This window comes from Poromitra crassiceps (genome assembly GCF_964638095.1).
Source record: "Poromitra crassiceps genome assembly, chromosome: 1".
Taxonomy (NCBI): Eukaryota; Metazoa; Chordata; class Actinopteri; order Beryciformes; family Melamphaidae; genus Poromitra; species Poromitra crassiceps.
Genome location: NC_139623.1, coordinates 6,984,692 through 7,002,133, shown reverse-complemented (window position 1 = coordinate 7,002,133; position 17,442 = coordinate 6,984,692). Strand labels below are relative to the sequence as shown.

The 17,442-nt window shown below is 47.6% G+C and overlaps 1 protein-coding gene across 1 annotated transcript in view; it reads left to right on the top strand.

Moving 5' to 3' along the window:
• zbtb32 (zinc finger and BTB domain containing 32) overlaps positions 1 to 7,528 on the top strand; it is a 14,041-nt gene extending 6,513 nt beyond the window's left edge. The window contains exons 2-5 of the mRNA XM_083635866.1: positions 1 to 848; positions 2,090 to 2,196; positions 4,231 to 4,404; positions 6,472 to 7,528. The exon at positions 1 to 848 is cut by the window's left edge and continues 151 nt beyond it. Coding sequence (XP_083491992.1) covers positions 1 to 848; positions 2,090 to 2,196; positions 4,231 to 4,404; positions 6,472 to 6,701 — 1,359 coding nt within the window. The 3' untranslated portion in view covers positions 6,702 to 7,528. The remainder of the gene's footprint in view (positions 849 to 2,089; positions 2,197 to 4,230; positions 4,405 to 6,471) is intronic.
• The last annotated feature ends 9,914 nt before the right edge of the window (positions 7,529 to 17,442 follow it).

The following is a 17,442-nucleotide window of genomic DNA, read 5'->3' as shown; positions in this document are numbered from 1 at the left end:
CGGCTGGTGCTGGCCTGTGCCAGCAGGAGACTGGCGCAGCAGCTGGCACAGGGAGACGCAGACAGCCCGGTCCACTGCACTCTGGAGCGTTTCTCCCCACACACCTTCCAACAGGTTTTGGACTTCACCTATACCCAGACCCTGGAGGTGCCTGTGGATGACCTGCGCCTGCTGCTGAGGGCCGCGCAGCTGTTGGAGATGCAGCCTCTGGAGGAGCAGTGTCGCAAACAGCTCGAGACCCTGGACTACAGGGCGAAAGAAGAGGAGGAACCAAAAGGAACTGCAGAGTTAAAAGAAACAAGAGAGGCCACAGATGGGATGGATCAGAAGCCCAGAAGAAGTCCAGTGACAGAGGTGAAGCTCTCTCCAGCGGAGGAGGCGGACAACAGGCTCGTCACGAAAGATCCTCTCCCCTCCGATCCTGCAGAGGGCCCCACCAGCCCGCCGTCGCCAAGAAAGAAACCGAGAATGTCGTCCATATCAGCGAAACCCTACAACAGAGACAGTGTTATTACCCGTCCTGCCACCAGCCATTCCTCTTACTCTTCTCCATGGGCTTGGATGGCAGAGAACTACTCGACCTTAATCACTGCCCACCCCCTCCAACCCTCTCCACAAGCAGTAGCATACCCGTTCCTCACTCCTCACATGTTCCCCCTGCTAGCCTCCTCTTTGCCCTCCCAAGTCCACAGCTCTGTGATGGGCTACTCGGGCGTCTATCACCCTTATACGCAAAACCTTTACGCTGGATCTCCAGGGATGGTGGAACTAGTGAAGCAAGGCCTGCAAAAAAGAAAAAGTCCCAGCCATAAAGCATTCATTGGGAGCATTCAAACAAGTGAACCAAGGTAAATCAACACTGACATCATTCTGGAAATTTCTGTTTTTTTTTACTTTCAATCATTGTCTCCCTATTTTCCTTTCACAGAGTAATTCAGAATCCCCTAATTTGCTCAATTGTTCCCTTGCGACAGCGACACAGTACCTGACTCACTGCTGTCTGGGTAGATGTGCGTGAGCCTCCTTCGCTTTCCAGTGAGAAGAGTTTCCACTGTTAACCCTTCCCTGCCAGTCCTAAACATTCAAATACTCTCTTTTACACATAATCGTCATTTATTTATTTATTTATTTATTTATTTATTTATTTATTTATTTATTTATTTATTTATTTATTTATTTATTTATTTATTTATTTATTTTCATTTAAACACAGTGCAAAAGATCTTCTAAATTTAATTTTCCAAAACTCCCAAATGAAAGTTTTAACACCTGTAAAGTTTTGAAGTATCACAATGATTCAGTGTTTATGGAATTATCCAAGTACAGTGACTAGATTAAGAATGACTAGACGCCCATGTGTAACGGTCATGTTCCTCTATGTTGAATTCTCTTCTTTCTACCATAATTGTACTGTACAAAACACAAAGAAAAGGCTTGTCCAGTCGCCCACTCTCCTTTCAATTTGACTTAGATGACTTCATGTGAGTAGCTTACAATTACCACAACACTGTATGGTAGATTATGTGTATGCCTCCTTTTTTCATGTCTAAACAAATATTGTACCACACAGTATAATACAGTATGTAAAGGGGAGGCCCCTGAGTTTCTCCCCTCCCTTGCACAAGACACTTCAAGGTTTTCCACCCACTGATATAGCCTGTTTCACTGTACTGGCAGGTCTCTGCAACACATATGAAAGGGTTTACAAAGTTCATGTGTCAGTGCGTGTCAAATAAATATTAATTAATCAGTGTCACTTCCATATCGTGTGTTCCCGCCTCTCCAACATGATTGTGACAGTTAAATGAGCTTTTATGCTGAGCGAACGCTATAAACATCTTGTGGCTGAGCAAGGATGGAGAGGAAGGAAAGGGTGTAAGGGATGTAATCTATGATGATGTGATATGGACTGGAAACTGACTTCAGATATGTTGCATCTGATACGAAACCTAACCCTAACCCTAAAACACACAAAAAACACAACTTCTCCTCTCTTAACGTTTCTTCACTGAGGCACCTCTTTGCAAGCTGAATAAAAGCAGGTCCGACATTGTTGTTTTAGTTGTAATTTGTCAGAAAATCTCCACAGATACCCTGACGAGCATAAAGTGCGAGCAGACAGAGTGAGAGGCTGCCGGCACTGCAGTGCACGTCTCCTTGGTAATCCATTGCAGGAGTCGCCCTCAACAGCATCAGGTAACAATTTGATGATGTCAAATCTGAAAAGAAAACAGAGATGACTGTAATTGGTCACAATGCATTGGACATACTGTTCTGCACGGGATCAACCGAGGGAAACAAATGTATGTAGGGAAAAGTCCATAACAGCGTTTAGTCCATGCAGGACTTGGTTAATTTCGAGTGATAGTAAGATTTCTTGTGGAGCATGACCTCTAAGCTACGTAATGGAAAGTGATAGAGAGCTGTGGTTTTGAGCGCATGTTGCAGGAGGAGCAGTGCTGCGGTTACTAGATACAGCAAACAGTACAGTATGTTCAGCAATGCAACAGTGGTTTGTCCTATAGGCCTACAAAAAAGAAAAAAGGGTATAAATGAGTACTTTTATTTGACTCTGTGTGCGTGTGCACACATCCGATGGGGTTCACAGTGTACAGTCAACCTGATCAACATTTCTTATCTGATGTTTAATTATCTGTACTCAGTGGAACGTTGTGGTCATGCTTCTGGAGTTTAGAGTAACCCTTTCTTTGCTTTACAATTGCCTTATTGCAGTGTATTAACAAACTTATGAAGTTATTTAAGTACACAGTTATGAAGGGATGAAGTAACAACGTTTTATAAGTAATAATATAATACTCAAGTAGTTATTGAAAATATCTCGAATACATTATCTACTTAAACATAACAAAATGTCGACAAAATTGTATATGTAATGTTTTGCAATAAATACTTACAAAAAATAATAATAGTTCAAGCATCTACTATTATGCTGTGCATTGAATGCTAAGGTGATGAAACTGTAGGCTATATATACAAAGTGATATATTGATCCCCCCCCCCCCCAGCAGGAAATACATTTTAGCGAGTGTTTCCGTCATTTTGTTCCCTGAGGTCTGTTAAATCATGATTCAATTATCTGCAGTAACCAGCTGGTTTCCCACAAAATGACTTGCAAATACCTTGTCAGCTGCTACAGTAGGACTCTATATTTATTTCAACACAATGCATTTGTACACTTTGTAACAATTGTGTAATTACGCCTTTATGTATGTGTTTATGTATGTGTTTGTGTATGTGTTTGTGTTTGTGTTTGTGTTTGTGTATGTGTTTGTGTATGTGTTTATGTATGTGTTTGTGTATGTGTATGTGTATGTGTTTGTGTATGTGTATGTGTATGTGTATGTGTATGTGTTTGTGTATGTGTATGTGTTTGTGTATGTGTTTGTGTATGTGTTTGGTAGATTTTCATGAAGTGCCAACAATATTTTAAGCACTTACAATTATTTTGTAAAGGTGAACCTGGACTGATAATTAACGAGTCACGAAGGTCAGATCTGAGGTGTAATGAAGTGAGAGAAGGAGAGAAATATTGGACAGGAAACATGCGAATAACAACAGGCCTTAGTCAGATTGGTTTAGAGTGGTGACTGTTCTATTGTTGTGGTTGAGTCTCTTTATTTCCCCTGCTACATCCACCCCCTTATACTTCAGCATCCTGTCTATACTATACGGGCCCCAAGTTTTTTCACTTGAGTGAGAGAGAAAAAAGCTGTTGAAAGGCTACAGAGTTGCTCACTAAAACCTCAAAATTGCACCTTCATGTCATTTCAAAAGCATCACTATAAGCTACATTCGGGGAGTGGGGGATGGGGGATGGGGGGGGGGAGTACCTGTTCAGACTAACAGGAAAATAGGGTTGCAACAGGATGCTCACCAGAAATACACTTGCACCTCAGAATGGTGACTTCAATGTACTGTATTCTACCAATATGGTGGTAAAGTTCATGCCTATCCTATGACCACAACCTGCTGTTGTATCAGGCTTTAACTTATTAGTGTTGCAAGTAGCAGGTCATCTCAGTGGCCTGTTAGATCTCAGGGTTTTCTATATGTGACAGAAAATGGAAACGCACTCTTTTAATCTGATGCCAGATATTAAAACCATGTGTGCATTGATTTCCCAATGGTGATGCCTCTCTTTCACGTTTAAACATACACAACATGAACACCTCCACCTGTTCTGTTTCCTGTCTCTGCTTCTGTGCTCAGGTGACGCCTGTGTTGGCTGCAGGTTTTGTGGAAGAGGAGATGGGGTGCAGCAAATCCTACGATCCCGTCGACAAGAACACTGTGTGGAAAAGCCCTACCAATGCCAATACCAACACTGCCCCAAGAGGTTCAGTCTGAAGCATCAGCTGGACACACACCATCGAGTTCACACTGGTAGGTAAACTATGCCGCGTAAAAAAGAAAGAGCCAAGGTATTTTTGATAGAGAAGTAAACTGTATATCTATAGTGAAGCAGCACTTGTGCTAACGTAATCCACAGACCTTTGATATTTGACATAGGGCAGTATTTACAACTATGTATCTGTACATGTAGTCGTGTTTGAATAAGAGCACATATTAGCATCTGAAACTAGACCTCCTCAGCATGATGCCTATAAGAGCCTTTTTATTATTATTTTGTATTGAGGAGCCTTTGGGCACAGAATGCATAGATTCAAGTACGAATCAACAATAGAATTCCAATGTTCCATAATTTGAAAGAAAGAAAGAAATAAAGATAGGCAGGCAGACAGACAGACAGACAGACAGACAGACAGACAGACAGACAGACAGACAGACAGACAGACTGACTGATTGTCAATTCCTGATTTACACAGCACCTCACATACACAACAAACAGTAATACCATAGTAAAAATCCTTTGCCCTGAACTCTACATATCTAAATGTCCAATTACAAAGAATGCACTTAGTTATGAACCAAAACAATTTTGAAAAAGCATGAGATTAGAAGGACTCACAACAGATTCCTTTCTAGGAGACTGAGCAGGAATAGAGAGGCAAAGTGACCGCCTACTTCCTGCTTCAGCACTGTACCAGAGATTTTCATCCGCCATTTATTTTCCCATACACATTTCGTAAAATGCGTATAAAAATAGTTTTACTGGTTCTAACCAAACGGTACAGATATATTTAGAAACAGGGGAGATCGCATAACATTTCACTGGGACCAAAACGTTTAAAGAAATGTTTAAAGAAAATATTTTTTCGATGTCTTTTTTAAGTTTTGGTCTGAGTGAAATGTTCTATGGTCTCTCCCGATTATAGCGTTAGCTGAACCATTTGGTTGAACGAAGTACAACTATTTTATAAGCCTTTTACGAAATGTCTATGGGAAAATAAATGGCGGATGAAAATCTCTGGTACAGTGCTGAAGCAGGAAGTGACGTTCTACTTTGCCTCTCTATACATGTGTATTTGTTCAAGCTTTGGCAGAATGCTATCTCTTAAAGGAACAGCTCACCCAAAAAAAAAGATTCTACTCTTACCCTCATGTTGAAACACTGCTGAAGTGTATCCATAAGTTAACAGGAGGTTGCCAGCACAACTCGAGAGAAAACCAGCCACCTTTGACTTCAGGTGACGGGTTTTCAACCTCCCTGTGTGTTATATATGGAGTAGTCTCTCCCCAGACTCAAATATTACATTGAATCGTGCTCTGCATACTACATAGGTGAGTCTGTGCCAGTTCACAGCCACTGCTGGTTTTGAATTGGCGGGTTGAAATTGAATGAGTGACAGGTCGTAGCACCGATGAGAGAGCGGTTCGAAAAATGGGCTGCGCCTCCCGTGTTGTCTGATCGCAAAGTCGTTACTGATTGGAGAGGACTGAATCCATCACTGGCATATGACTGGCCAAGTGAACGGTTCCCTCCCATAACCAGCCCTCTGAGGGAAAGTGTCCCAGACCCAGAGAGAGCTCTGCAGCATGCAGTGACGTAGTGTATCAGCGTAATAACTCTCATGGGTCTGGCGTTGAGACTATATATGAACAAACTTCACTTGTGCCTCAACTGGCATGAAGGTGAGTAGATGATGACGGAATTTTCTTTTTTGGGTGAACTGTTCCTTTAATGGGATAGTTTGGATTTGTTGATGCGGACTCAGCACTCAGCAGACAGCTCTACTTGCCTGATGCGGCTGGTCTCCATTTCTCCAAACTGGGACCCCGCCAGCTGCATTCTACTGCATGTAGTACACTGACTGTCGACAAGTACTTTATATAACCCCACTTCAAAACAACAACAAAAAAACAGAACTATCCCTATAAGAGACTAATGTGTGACCAAAATTGTCAATGTGGGGACACCAGGCCTAGGGAATGTAACCATTTCCATATAGTCTTACAATCCAACATGTATGAGAGCCTCTCTTCTCCCTCCCTTCTCCTGCTGCCCCTTCCCTCTCCTCCCTCTCCTCCCTCTCCTCCCTCTCCTCCAAGGGGAAAAGCCTTTTGAGTGTCGCCTGTGTGGCCAGCGCTCACGGGACTACTCCGCCATGATCAAGCACCTGCGGACTCACGGTGGGGCGTTGCCCTACCGCTGCACGCTGTGCCTGGAGTCCTGCAGCAGCCTGGTGGCCATGCAGAGGCATGTGAAGAGCCACCCCGTCCAGGACTTCCCCCCCGACTGGAGCATCAGCAGCACCTACCTGTACACCTCACACATCTGAACCATGACTCACACCTTGCAGCCAAGCACCCATGTCTATACCCCAAACATCTCAAAGCCATAAAGCAATTGAGACTGAGACTGCGGTTTCTTTAAATTCACAGCTATTAGGCTATTCCATTAGGCTGATCCTCTGTGACATGTCAGAGAAAAAAAACATTGGACCAATCAGCTAACACGATGCTTCATCCCCTAAAAGTCTCATCAAAATTGTAACACGAGGGGTTGAAATTGGGAATAATACAGATTTGGTTGTGTAAGAGTGAATTAGGACTGAAAACAGTTTGTTCTTAATATCAGGATGTAACTTCAGAGGAATTCTTAAAAAGTTCTTCCTTAATCCCATGGGCTTCTGTCAGATGTTGGTGACAGGCACCCCAGCACCCATTCACTTTCCATTGGTCCTTTACACACTGGACCACTCATTTGCTGTAGTTAACAGGCCTGGCAATGTTGTTACAGGTCTGTCACCAAAATAAAGGAATATATATATTCTCCACATGGGTAACTAGGCACAAAAGCAGAGCAGTGCATAAATACTTGTTCATATTCCAAATGACTGGTGATTGAAGAGCCTTTGGTCTTCTTGGTCATATTATTGTGTGAAGTTATTCCAGCAGTCCTCACATGTATCCAAACATGTACTTTGATTCTTGAAGCACATTACCTCCACTAGAGGGAGCCTCAGGCCTGTCTCACAAGAAACTAGTGTACCGTAGCATTACTTTTTTGAGTTAAGATGTAGGCTATATGGCAGTTCAGATGAATAACATGCATGTGGCAGAAAATAAATGAATTCAGCCTACCTGGTTTTAGACTATGAATGTAATGTAATGTAATCTTGAATAAACAAGCTTGTAATGTACACAACACCTTTGCAATGCTTTACAACTTGCCCTGATACGGGTTAGATAAGAATTTGTATACTGCATTATTACATGATTTTTTGTTTTTTTCTCCTCCCATAGTTCAGTGTTAAACAGCTTTGTGTGTGTGTGTGTGTGTGTGTGTGTGTGTGTGTGTGTGTGTGTGTGTGTGTGTGTGTGTGTGTGTGTGTGTGTGTGTGTGTGTGTGTGTGTGTGTGTGTGTGAGGGGCATGTGAAGCTGGATATGAGTCCTCACATAAACATGATAAATCAATAAAATGTCATGAGGTTGGATCCCACTGTCTGCACATCCCATGACCAATGCATAGATATTTCATTGGCTTACAATTCTCCCAAGTATTTATAGTCTAATTAAGCAATATATCACGAGAGCAAGTGTGTTGTGGTGAATATATCCCCCTGATCAGTTGTTATCCCACGAGGCCGCAGGCCGAGTGGGATAACAACTGATCAGGGGGATATATTCCACAACACACGCTGCTCGAGTGCTATATTGCTTTTATAAAAGGGTTCCAAGTATAATAATATAATAATAATAACACTATAAGTCCGACTGGCATGGTATTCTGAGAGTCAGTTGAAACACTACTGTAAGGCGGGACCTCTAGCAAGAAGATAGACGTGCGGGTGATTTGATTGGATCGTTCTGGAGACTGAAGTCGACATTGGCCAATCCTGGCGCTTGCCTGGACTTTTTACAAAGCCCGACACCAGAGCCATATGCCCACACCAAGTAACGTTACGTCTTATTTAGAAATGCGGGGTTAAGAGTGAGGGCGCGCGAGAGAGGGGTTAAGACATTAGCCCGCGTCTATTCTTGTACAAAACATCATTTTCTGCGAAGTATTAGTAAAGTTATAAGCGAAGATCGATTCACAAGGATCTGAAAAGCTGTCTCCGCCATTTTGTTTTTGAGGTACTTTTACTTTACTTTACTTTACTTTATTGATATTTAGCAGACGCCTTTATCCAAAGCGACATACAACAGGATTACAACACAGTACAGCAAAAATGTAAAAACAGCAATTTAAATTAAAATATATTTACAAACAAAAGAGCATAGGACAATAGAGGGTGGAGCTAGAGAGGGTTTACAGGGGGGCAACATGAAGACTGAAAAGATGTGTTTTTAACTGTTTTTTGAAAATGAGTAGTGATTTGGCCGTTCTTATTGCGGAGGGGAGCTCGTTCCACCATTTTGGTGCAAGATGGGGAAAAAGTCGTGATCGGGAGCTGTTAAAACCACGTGGGGGGGGAGGGGCAAGGCGTGCTGAGCTGGTAGAGGGTCGGAGTGTGCGATGAGGGCTCTGGAACTTGACCATAGGTTGTAGGTATGGTGGAGCTGTGAGGTGAACTGATGAGTATGCCAGAACAAGTGTTTTGAATTTGATCCGTGCAGTGATGGGAAGCCAGTGAAGTTCATGGAAAAGCGGGGTGATGTGGGAGAATTTTGGTAGGTTGAAGACTAGACGGGCTGCAGCATTTTGTATAAGTTGGAGTGGTTGAGTGGCAGAAATAGGGAGACCGGCCAGTAAAACGTTGCAGTAGTCCAGACGTGACAGAATGAGTGACTGAATGAGGAGTTGAGCTGCTTGTCTGGAGAGGAACGGGCGAATTTTACGAATGTTATAAAGTGCGAATCTGCAGGACCGGGCTATTGCTGCGATGTGGGAAGTGAAGGACAGTTGGTTATCAAGAGTGACTCCGAGGTTTCTAGCTGTTTGTGAGGGGAAGACAGTAGTGTTGTTGAAGGAGATGGAGAGGTCAGTTACAGGACAGTCTTTGGCAGGGAAAAGGAGAAGCTCGGTTTTTGCAATGTTGAGTTTGAGGTGGTGGTTGGACATCCAAGTGCTAATGTCTGTGAGGCAAGCCGAGATCCGTGATTGAATTTGAGTGTCAGAGGGGGGGAAGGAAAGGAACAGTTGGGTGTCGTCGGCATATGAGTGATATGAAAAACCATGGGATGTGATTACGTGGCGGAGTGAAGTCATGTAAAGAAGGAAGAGAAAAGGACCAAGGACAGAACCCTGAGGGACACCCGTGGAAAGAGTGCAGGGGGTCGAAAGGGATCCTCTCCAGGAGACCTGATAGGAGCGGTGGGAGAGATAGGAAGAGAACCAAGAGAGTGCAGAGCCAGTGATACCCAGGTCGGAGAGAGTAGTGAGGAGAATTTGGTGGTTGACGGTGTCGAATGCAGCAGATAGGTCGAGAAGAATGAGAACTGAGGAGAGGGAGGCAGCTTTGGCGGAAAGAAGAGACTGAGTGACGGAGAGGAGTGCAGTTTCGGTGGAGTGGGCGGGTTTGAAACCAGATTGGAGAGGATCGGATAGGTTGTTCTGAAAGAGATGAGTGGAAAGTTGATTTGATACTGCACGTTCGAGTGTTTTGGAAATGAATGACAGGAGAGAGACGGGACGGTAGTTCTGAATGACAGTGGGGTCGAGGGATGGTTTTTTCAGTAGGGGTTTCACCCGTGCAGTCTTAAGTGCAGTCGGAAAGACACCAGAGGATAGAGAGGAATTAATGAGGGAAGTGAGAAAGGGGGAGATGTCAGGGGAGATGGATTGAAGCAGGGAGGAAGGGATGGGGTCAAGAGGGCAGGAGGTGGCACGGTTTGATGAGATGAGTTTCAGAACTTCTTCGGAGGAGAGGGGAGAGAAAGAAGAGAGACAGGAAGTAGGGGGTGGAGAGATTTGGTTGATGATGGGAAGGACTGGGGGTGGGAAGGATGAACTAATGTCTTGAATCTTTTTGGTGAAGAAGTTTGAAAAGTCGTCAGCAGAGAGGGAGGAGGAGGGAGGGGGGGACGGGGGGTCGAGGAGGGAAGAGAAGATGGAGAACAGTTTGCTGGGGTTGGAGGCAGAAGACTGGATTAGGGAGGTGAAGAAGGAGGTTTTAGCCTGGGAGACAGCGGCAGTGAAATTGGAGAGGATGAGGTGGTAGGCTGTGAGGTCGGTGGGGTTGTGAGATTTGAGCCAGGTTCGTTCAGCTGCTCGGAGTTTGGTGCGGTGAATTCGGAGGGGTTCAGTTAGCCAGGGGGCGGGGGGTGAGGATCGGGCGGGTTTGGTGATGAGGGGGCAGAGGGAGTCGAGGGCAGTGGAGAGAGAGGATAGGAGCAAAGTGGAGGCTATGTCAGTTGAAAGAAGAGAAAATTGCTGGGCTGAGGGGAGGAGGGAGAGGGCCGCAGAGGAAAGGGTCGTCGGAGAAAGGGATCGGAGGTTGCGACGGGTGGTGATAGAGTGGGTGGGGGTTGGCTGGGTGGGGGGGCTGGAGATCGGAAGGGAGAAGGAAATGAAATAATGGTCAGATATAGGGAGAGGGGTGACAGTGAGGTTGGTGGTGGAGCAGGAGCGGGTGAAAATGAGGTCAAGTAGGTTTCCAGCTTTGTGAGTGGGGGGGGAGACTGAAAGGGCGAGGTCGAAGGAGGAAAAGAAGTTAAGGAAGTGGGAGGAGTGAAGAGTGGATGTCTGTATGTTGAAATCTCCCATGAGAATCAGTGGTGTGTTATTTTCTGGGAAGAAGGAGAGGAGGGGGTCAAGTTGTTCGAGAAATAGGCCAAGGGGTCCGGGGGGGCGGTAGATGGTGATAATGAAGAGTTTGACAGGTAAGGAGACAGTGACTGCATGGAATTCGAAACTGGAAGTGGATAAATGGGGGGGAGGTGTAACAGTGTAGGTCCAGTCCGAGCAGATGAGGAGTCCTGTCCCCCCTCCGCGTCCTACGGCTCGGGGGGTGTGGGAGAAAGAAAAGGCGGAGGAGAGAGCTGCGGGGGTGACGGTGTTGCCAGGTATGATCCATGTTTCAGTGAGGGAAAGGAAGTGAAGGGATTGGGAGAGGGCGTGCGCTGAGATTATTTCCGTTTTGTTAACTGCTGACTGGCAGTTCCAGAGCCCTCCTGCAAAATTAGAAACATTACAGGACTGAGGGGGTGTGGGAGTCGGTTTAATGTGAATGTGATTGTTTTTATTTATACCCTTGTTGGAAGAAAAAGTATTGGCATGGTGATATGAAATGACAGGGCGGCGAGGGTAGGATAAAATTGGAATTGAAAGTGCAGCAGGGCTGCTAATGGTGGGAATGCAGGGGGTAGAATTAATGGCGGGGCTTAGGTGGTGTGTAGTGCCAGTGAAATTAACAGAAGTGATAGTGATGAGCGGGAGGGAGGGAGAAGGAGGCGCAGTGAGATTATTTGGCCAGCAGGGGGAGCCAATGCAGTGATGAGAGAGGACAGGAGAGTAGAGGGGAAGTTGACCGGAAGTGCATTTCTTATTTAGAAATGCGGGGTTAAGAGTGAGGGCGCGCGAGAGAGGGGTTAAGACATTAGCCCGCGTCTATTCTTGTACAAAACATCATTTTCTGCGAAGTATTAGTAAAGTTATAAGCGAAGATCGATTCACAAGGATCTGAAAAGCTGTCTCCGCCATTTTGTTTTTGAGGTACTTTTAGTAAGAGAGTTGCGCCATCATGCGTCCGACTAGTGACCCTCCATACAGCAGATCAGGAGAAAGCTGTTTGGCTCGAGTGCAGCGCTGCCTTTTAGTAAGAGAGTTGCCATGGCAACCAATAACCCATGGCCATGGGTTATTGAACTCGGTTACTGGAATTATACAATGGCTGTGAACCAATCAGATTGCTTGATTTGAGAGAGCCATTTTATAATAAGAGGTATAGATCAATCCACATCAGTAATGTGGATGTAAAAACTGTAGCCTACTGTAAAATAAACAATTTCTAGGGTGGGCTGAGATTATTTTTGGGTGGGCTTCAGCCCACCCAAGAAGGGTCTAAAACCGCCCCTTAAGATGGGGTTATTTGGCACTTGAAAACCATAACAGCCAGACTATAAATAAACTTGTCACCAAGATCGGCTGCAGCTGGATGAGTTTGTAGCATTCTGATAGTCTGCGACTAGCGGCGCCAGTTCTTCTGTGGGGCGGCTGTGGCTCAGGAGGTAGAGCAGGCCGTCCACTAATCAAAAGATTGGTGGTTCAATCTTTGAAAATGGTTCAAGTGTCCTTGGGCAAGACACTGAACCCCAAATTGCTCCCGATGGCTGTGCCAGCACCCTGCGTGGCAGCTGGCCGCCTTCGGTGTATGAATGTGTGAATGTAGGCACATTGTAAAGCGCTTTGGATAAAAGCGCTATATAAATGCAGTCCATTTACCATTCTTCATTCCAAAATAAATCAAACCCGCTGTTGTTGAGCCCCTTATTGCAGCACTAAAACTAGCCTGCTTGACAGGCACACAACATGCCCTGGTTGGGGATCTCTCCATGCATCAGTTTAGCTCTCCTCCTCCCGGGAGAGAGGAAAACAAACAAAAAACAAGACTGAGTCAGAACCAGTGCTGGAAATGGGTGTGGGGCAATGGTATGCGTGCAGTGGTGTCATGAGCAGACAGGGCGTTTACTGACGAAGGGGTCACTGAGGCGATTGTGAGCAGGAACTGAGCAGCAGAGAGGGCAGGCGAGGACACACAGCAGAGCTTGGCTGTGGAGGAGGCCAGTAGGGTGGAGACCCGGTGTTATGCCGAGAAATGCCCCCCCGGCGAGAATGCCCCCCCTGCTCTATAACGAGTGAGAGCGAGCGGGGGGGAAGGGGGGGGTTGAGTAAATCTATGAAGCCTCGTTTCTTCTCAATGTCACCAGCTGATATTTATGGCTGTTTGTGAGTGACATTGAGAATTTCAGAGGGTTACACACTCCAAAAACATGTCATTTCTCTGTACTTACAGGCTAAGTAGAGGGTATGGTGTGAATTTACCCTGTAAGAAGCCTACTTGTACCAAATCTGTACTTAGGGCAAGTGTTGTGTACAGGGCAAGTGTTGTGTTGTTGTGCAGGGTACCAAATCTGGTACCCTGTACTTATAGCCTATGTAAGATTAGTCTTTAAACAGTAGCCTAATGTTGACCTACGTTGGGAGCTGTGTCTCACAACTCAAACCCCCCCACCCCTCCCCCCACCCCCCTCCGCTCGCTCTCACTCGTTATAGAGCAGGGGGGGCATTCTCGCCGGGGGGGCATTTCTCGGCATAACACCGGCCTGGCAGAGGCCGGGTCTTTTAACAAAATAACAAAAAACAAAATAATACAAAATAACAACATATTGTAACGTTCCTGGTATTTCATGAGGCAGAGGCTTCTTGCTGGTACAAGGTTCTTTATTCTCAGTTAGTTATATTACAACTCTCAGCGGTTGTCACGCTCATAGCTAGCAGCATTTCCTCAAGGCAGTGTCTGGAGACTGACCGCGCATGCTCAGTCTCCACCGGAAGTATCCCCACAGCATAGTGTTCCCCAATATAACACTCCCACACATCAGTTCCTATCTGTAGTTGAGACACTACCAATGCTCACCCCTGTATGTGTAATGCTGATTCGCTACATACTCCCCGCCCAACAATAAGGTCAACGCCCACGTTGATACCACATCACACATCCCCTTGTACCAAAACACACCCAGTATCTTTCTTTCTTTTTTAACAGCTTCTTTGTTTTTTTTCCAACCACATTTTATGTTTCAATCTCAGGCTTTTCCCACATCTCCTCCCCCACAATATCTCATGTCATGCACATCATTTACTTTTTTTGTTACAACATTTCCCAACCACCATCTCCTCCTTTTTTTTTTTTTTTTTTTTTTTTAATACAACTCAAAGTTGTCAAAGTGTCCTGGAGCCCTTGGCTCTCTCCGTGGCCGTGTTAGTCTCTGTGAATCTGCCTGCGGGGCTGATCCCACCTGCAGTGTCTCTGGCCCTTCAAGTCCCTGAGTGGGGGCCGTCCGGTCATGGCCGGACGCCCCTCTCTGTGGAAACCGAGTCCTTCTTTCAGCCTGTCTAGGTGAAACCGCCGGGCGGCCGAGATCTAGGGGAAGGGTGCACCCCCCCCCGGTATGGGGCCAACCTGTCTCGGTGGAGTACCTTCTTGCCACCAAGTGGCATCTGCACTCGGTACACCACCTCCCCCATTCTCTCCATGACCCTGCATGGGCCTGTCCAGTGACAGTCCAGTTTAGGGCTACGCCCTTTTTTTCTCCGGGGTGTGTACACCCAGACCAACTCCCCCCCCTGGAAATGGTTTCCCTTTGTTTCTGGGGGTGGGCCACTCCATGACCGCCTGAGTCTTCTCTTCCAGGGTGCGAATGCCCCCCGCGCCGATGCCATGCCCTAAGAACTCCACCCTCCTCTTCAGGAAGTGGCACTTGTCTGGGTGTAACTTTAGACCCGCCTCTGCTATCTTCTGCAGGACTTTTCGTAACGCCCCCACTGCTGCCTGGAATGTGCTCCCGTGTGTCAAGATGTCATCTAAATACACGACGCATTCGGATCGGGGAATGTCTCCCAGCAGTTTCTCCATTAACCTCTCGAACGTTGCTGGTGCGTTGCACAGCCCGAAACTGAGTACTCGAAACTGCCACAGCCCCTTCTCTGTGCGGAAGGCGGTCTTTTGTTTGGCATCGTCGCGGAGGGGCACCTGCCAGTACCCGCTACGGAGGTCTAGGGATGAGAACCAGGATGACTCTCCCGCGGCGTCTAACAGTTCCTCGATGATGGGCATCGGGTATGCGTCTTTTTTTGTCACTTTGTTCAGCCCCCTATAGTCTACACAAAATCGCATTTTGGGGCTATTCTTCTTTCTCACCAGCACTACCCCTGACGCCCACGGGCTGTCCGATGGCTCAATGATTCCCGCCCGCAGCCTGTTCTCTACAGCTTCGTTCGCTATCTCTCTCCTCGCTGCTGGGACCCGACGGGGATATGACCTGACGGGTCGCGCCCCCTCAGTGTCTATTTCGTGTTCCACCAGGTGGGTACAGCCTAGCTCATCATCCGACATTGCGAAAATGTCTTTATATTCCTCTAGTACCCTCCACAGTTCATCGCTCTGCTGGGGTTCTAACCCTTCGCTCTGGCGTTGGTGTAATCCCCTGAGCATCTCTAACCTCTCTCTCTCCCCCTCTGCCTGTTGTGCTGGCTGAGGGCAAGTGTTTGGAGGTGGGCTAGGGGCGTGGCTTTGTGGAGGGGCTTGGTCTGCTGGGTGGGGCTCCTGCTCTACGGTGACGCGGTACACGGTGATGTTGTTAACGTTAGGCCGCTCCCCTGGAACGGTGGGAGGGTGGCCCATCTGGACTACTGGCCCCCCTTCAAATGTCAATGTGCTTTTTCCTAGGTCTACTGTGCATTTGTTCAGCGTTAAGTAGTCTTCTCCTAGGATGCAGGGCCCCGCCATTTCTACCACCCACACTGGAAAGTCCACTGTCTGTCCCCCCACTGTTATCGTTACGTGTCCCCTCCCCCTCATTGGCATCAACTCACCGGATACTGTTCTTAGCAGCTGTGCTGTTGGCTGCTCCAGGCGCGTCCCCTCGGGCATCATGTTGACGTTCACCAGCGTTGCCGTACACCCCGTGTCCACCAGGGCGGCGCAGTATCTCCCCTGTAGGTAGACTGGAACATGGCAGCCGTTCATCGTGCGCGGCCCGCTCTGCATGTTGACAGCTACGGCGATGTCGTCTACTTCGGGGCACGGCGGAGCCCCACCTCCCCGTTGCTGTCGGTGGGCTCCTTCCTGCGACGACGTGGCTACGGGGACTGTGGCATCGTAGACCCGTCTCGCCCCATCTGGACGGGCCCTGTGCCGTTTCCCTGGTTCCACGCTCTCCGGCGGCAGTCTGCTTCCCGATGCCCGGGGCGTCCACATCCCCAGCAGATCATGCTCCCTCTGGCCCAACTGTTGTTCCGCTGGGAGGGCTGCCGAGCGGGGTTGGGCTGCAGGGTCGCTCTGCGGAGCAGTTGTTCTGTTAGCTGTTGTACTGACTCGGACAGTTCTTTCACCATGTTGCCTTGCTCTGTCAACGCCGTCTTCCATGCTGGCTCTTCTTGTATCGGGCTTCCTGCTGCCATTCTCACCACGGGGACAGCTCTCCCCTCTTCGCTGTTCATGGCCCAGCCCTCTACTGTTTCTCTTTCAAACGCCAGCTCCAGCGCCACTTCTAGTGTCTTTGGCCGTTGCAGCATTACTTGCTCTCTTAGTCCTCGCGGCGCGATAGCCTGGATGAAGTAATTTCGGGCTAGCTCGTCTAGTGCTTCTGGCGGCAATCGGCTGTATACGCGCCGGCTGAGGATCTCAATGTCTGTAGCCAGCGCCCGCAGCGACTCCCCTGGTCGTCTACGCCTGTTACACAGTTCCGCGACCAGGATGCCTTCCTCTTTGCACTGTCCAAACCGCCTCCTCAGGGCCGCCATCACAACGTCTAAGTCTTTTGTGTCTGCCATTGCCGCCACACATGTTATAGCTTCGCCCTCGAGTGACATCACCAAGTGACTGGCCCTCTCTTCCCTCGACCAGCCATTCATGTCCGCTGCTACGTTAAACATTGTGCAATATGGCTCCCACTCGCCTTTACCGTTGAATTTTGGCGGGGGGATTTCCTTTCTTCCTCGCCGCCCGCTGTCCTTTGTCGCTTCGGCCCGTGTCCCGTCTTTGTCCTCAGCCCGCAGGCTAGCTCCGCTGGGCTGTGGCACAGCCTCCATGGCTACAGCGGCAATGTCAACCCGCTCGATCTTCACCCTCACCGGCCCCGGTTCTTCCGCTCCTTCTCCCGCCTCGCTAGCTTGCCTGCTAGCTCCCTTGAGCCGCGGGATAGCTTCTGTGGCTCCGGTGATAGCGCCGTCTAGTTCGGATTTTATCCTCACCAACCCCAGGCTTTCTGCTGCTTTCCCCGCTTGGATCTCTGTGGTAGCGGCTGCGTCTACCCAGACATCTTCCTCTTCGGACGCCTGGTAGTCTGCCCCGGCTCTTGCTTCTCCCGCCTCCCGTTTGAGTCTTTTGCGCTCTTTCCTCAGGAACTTG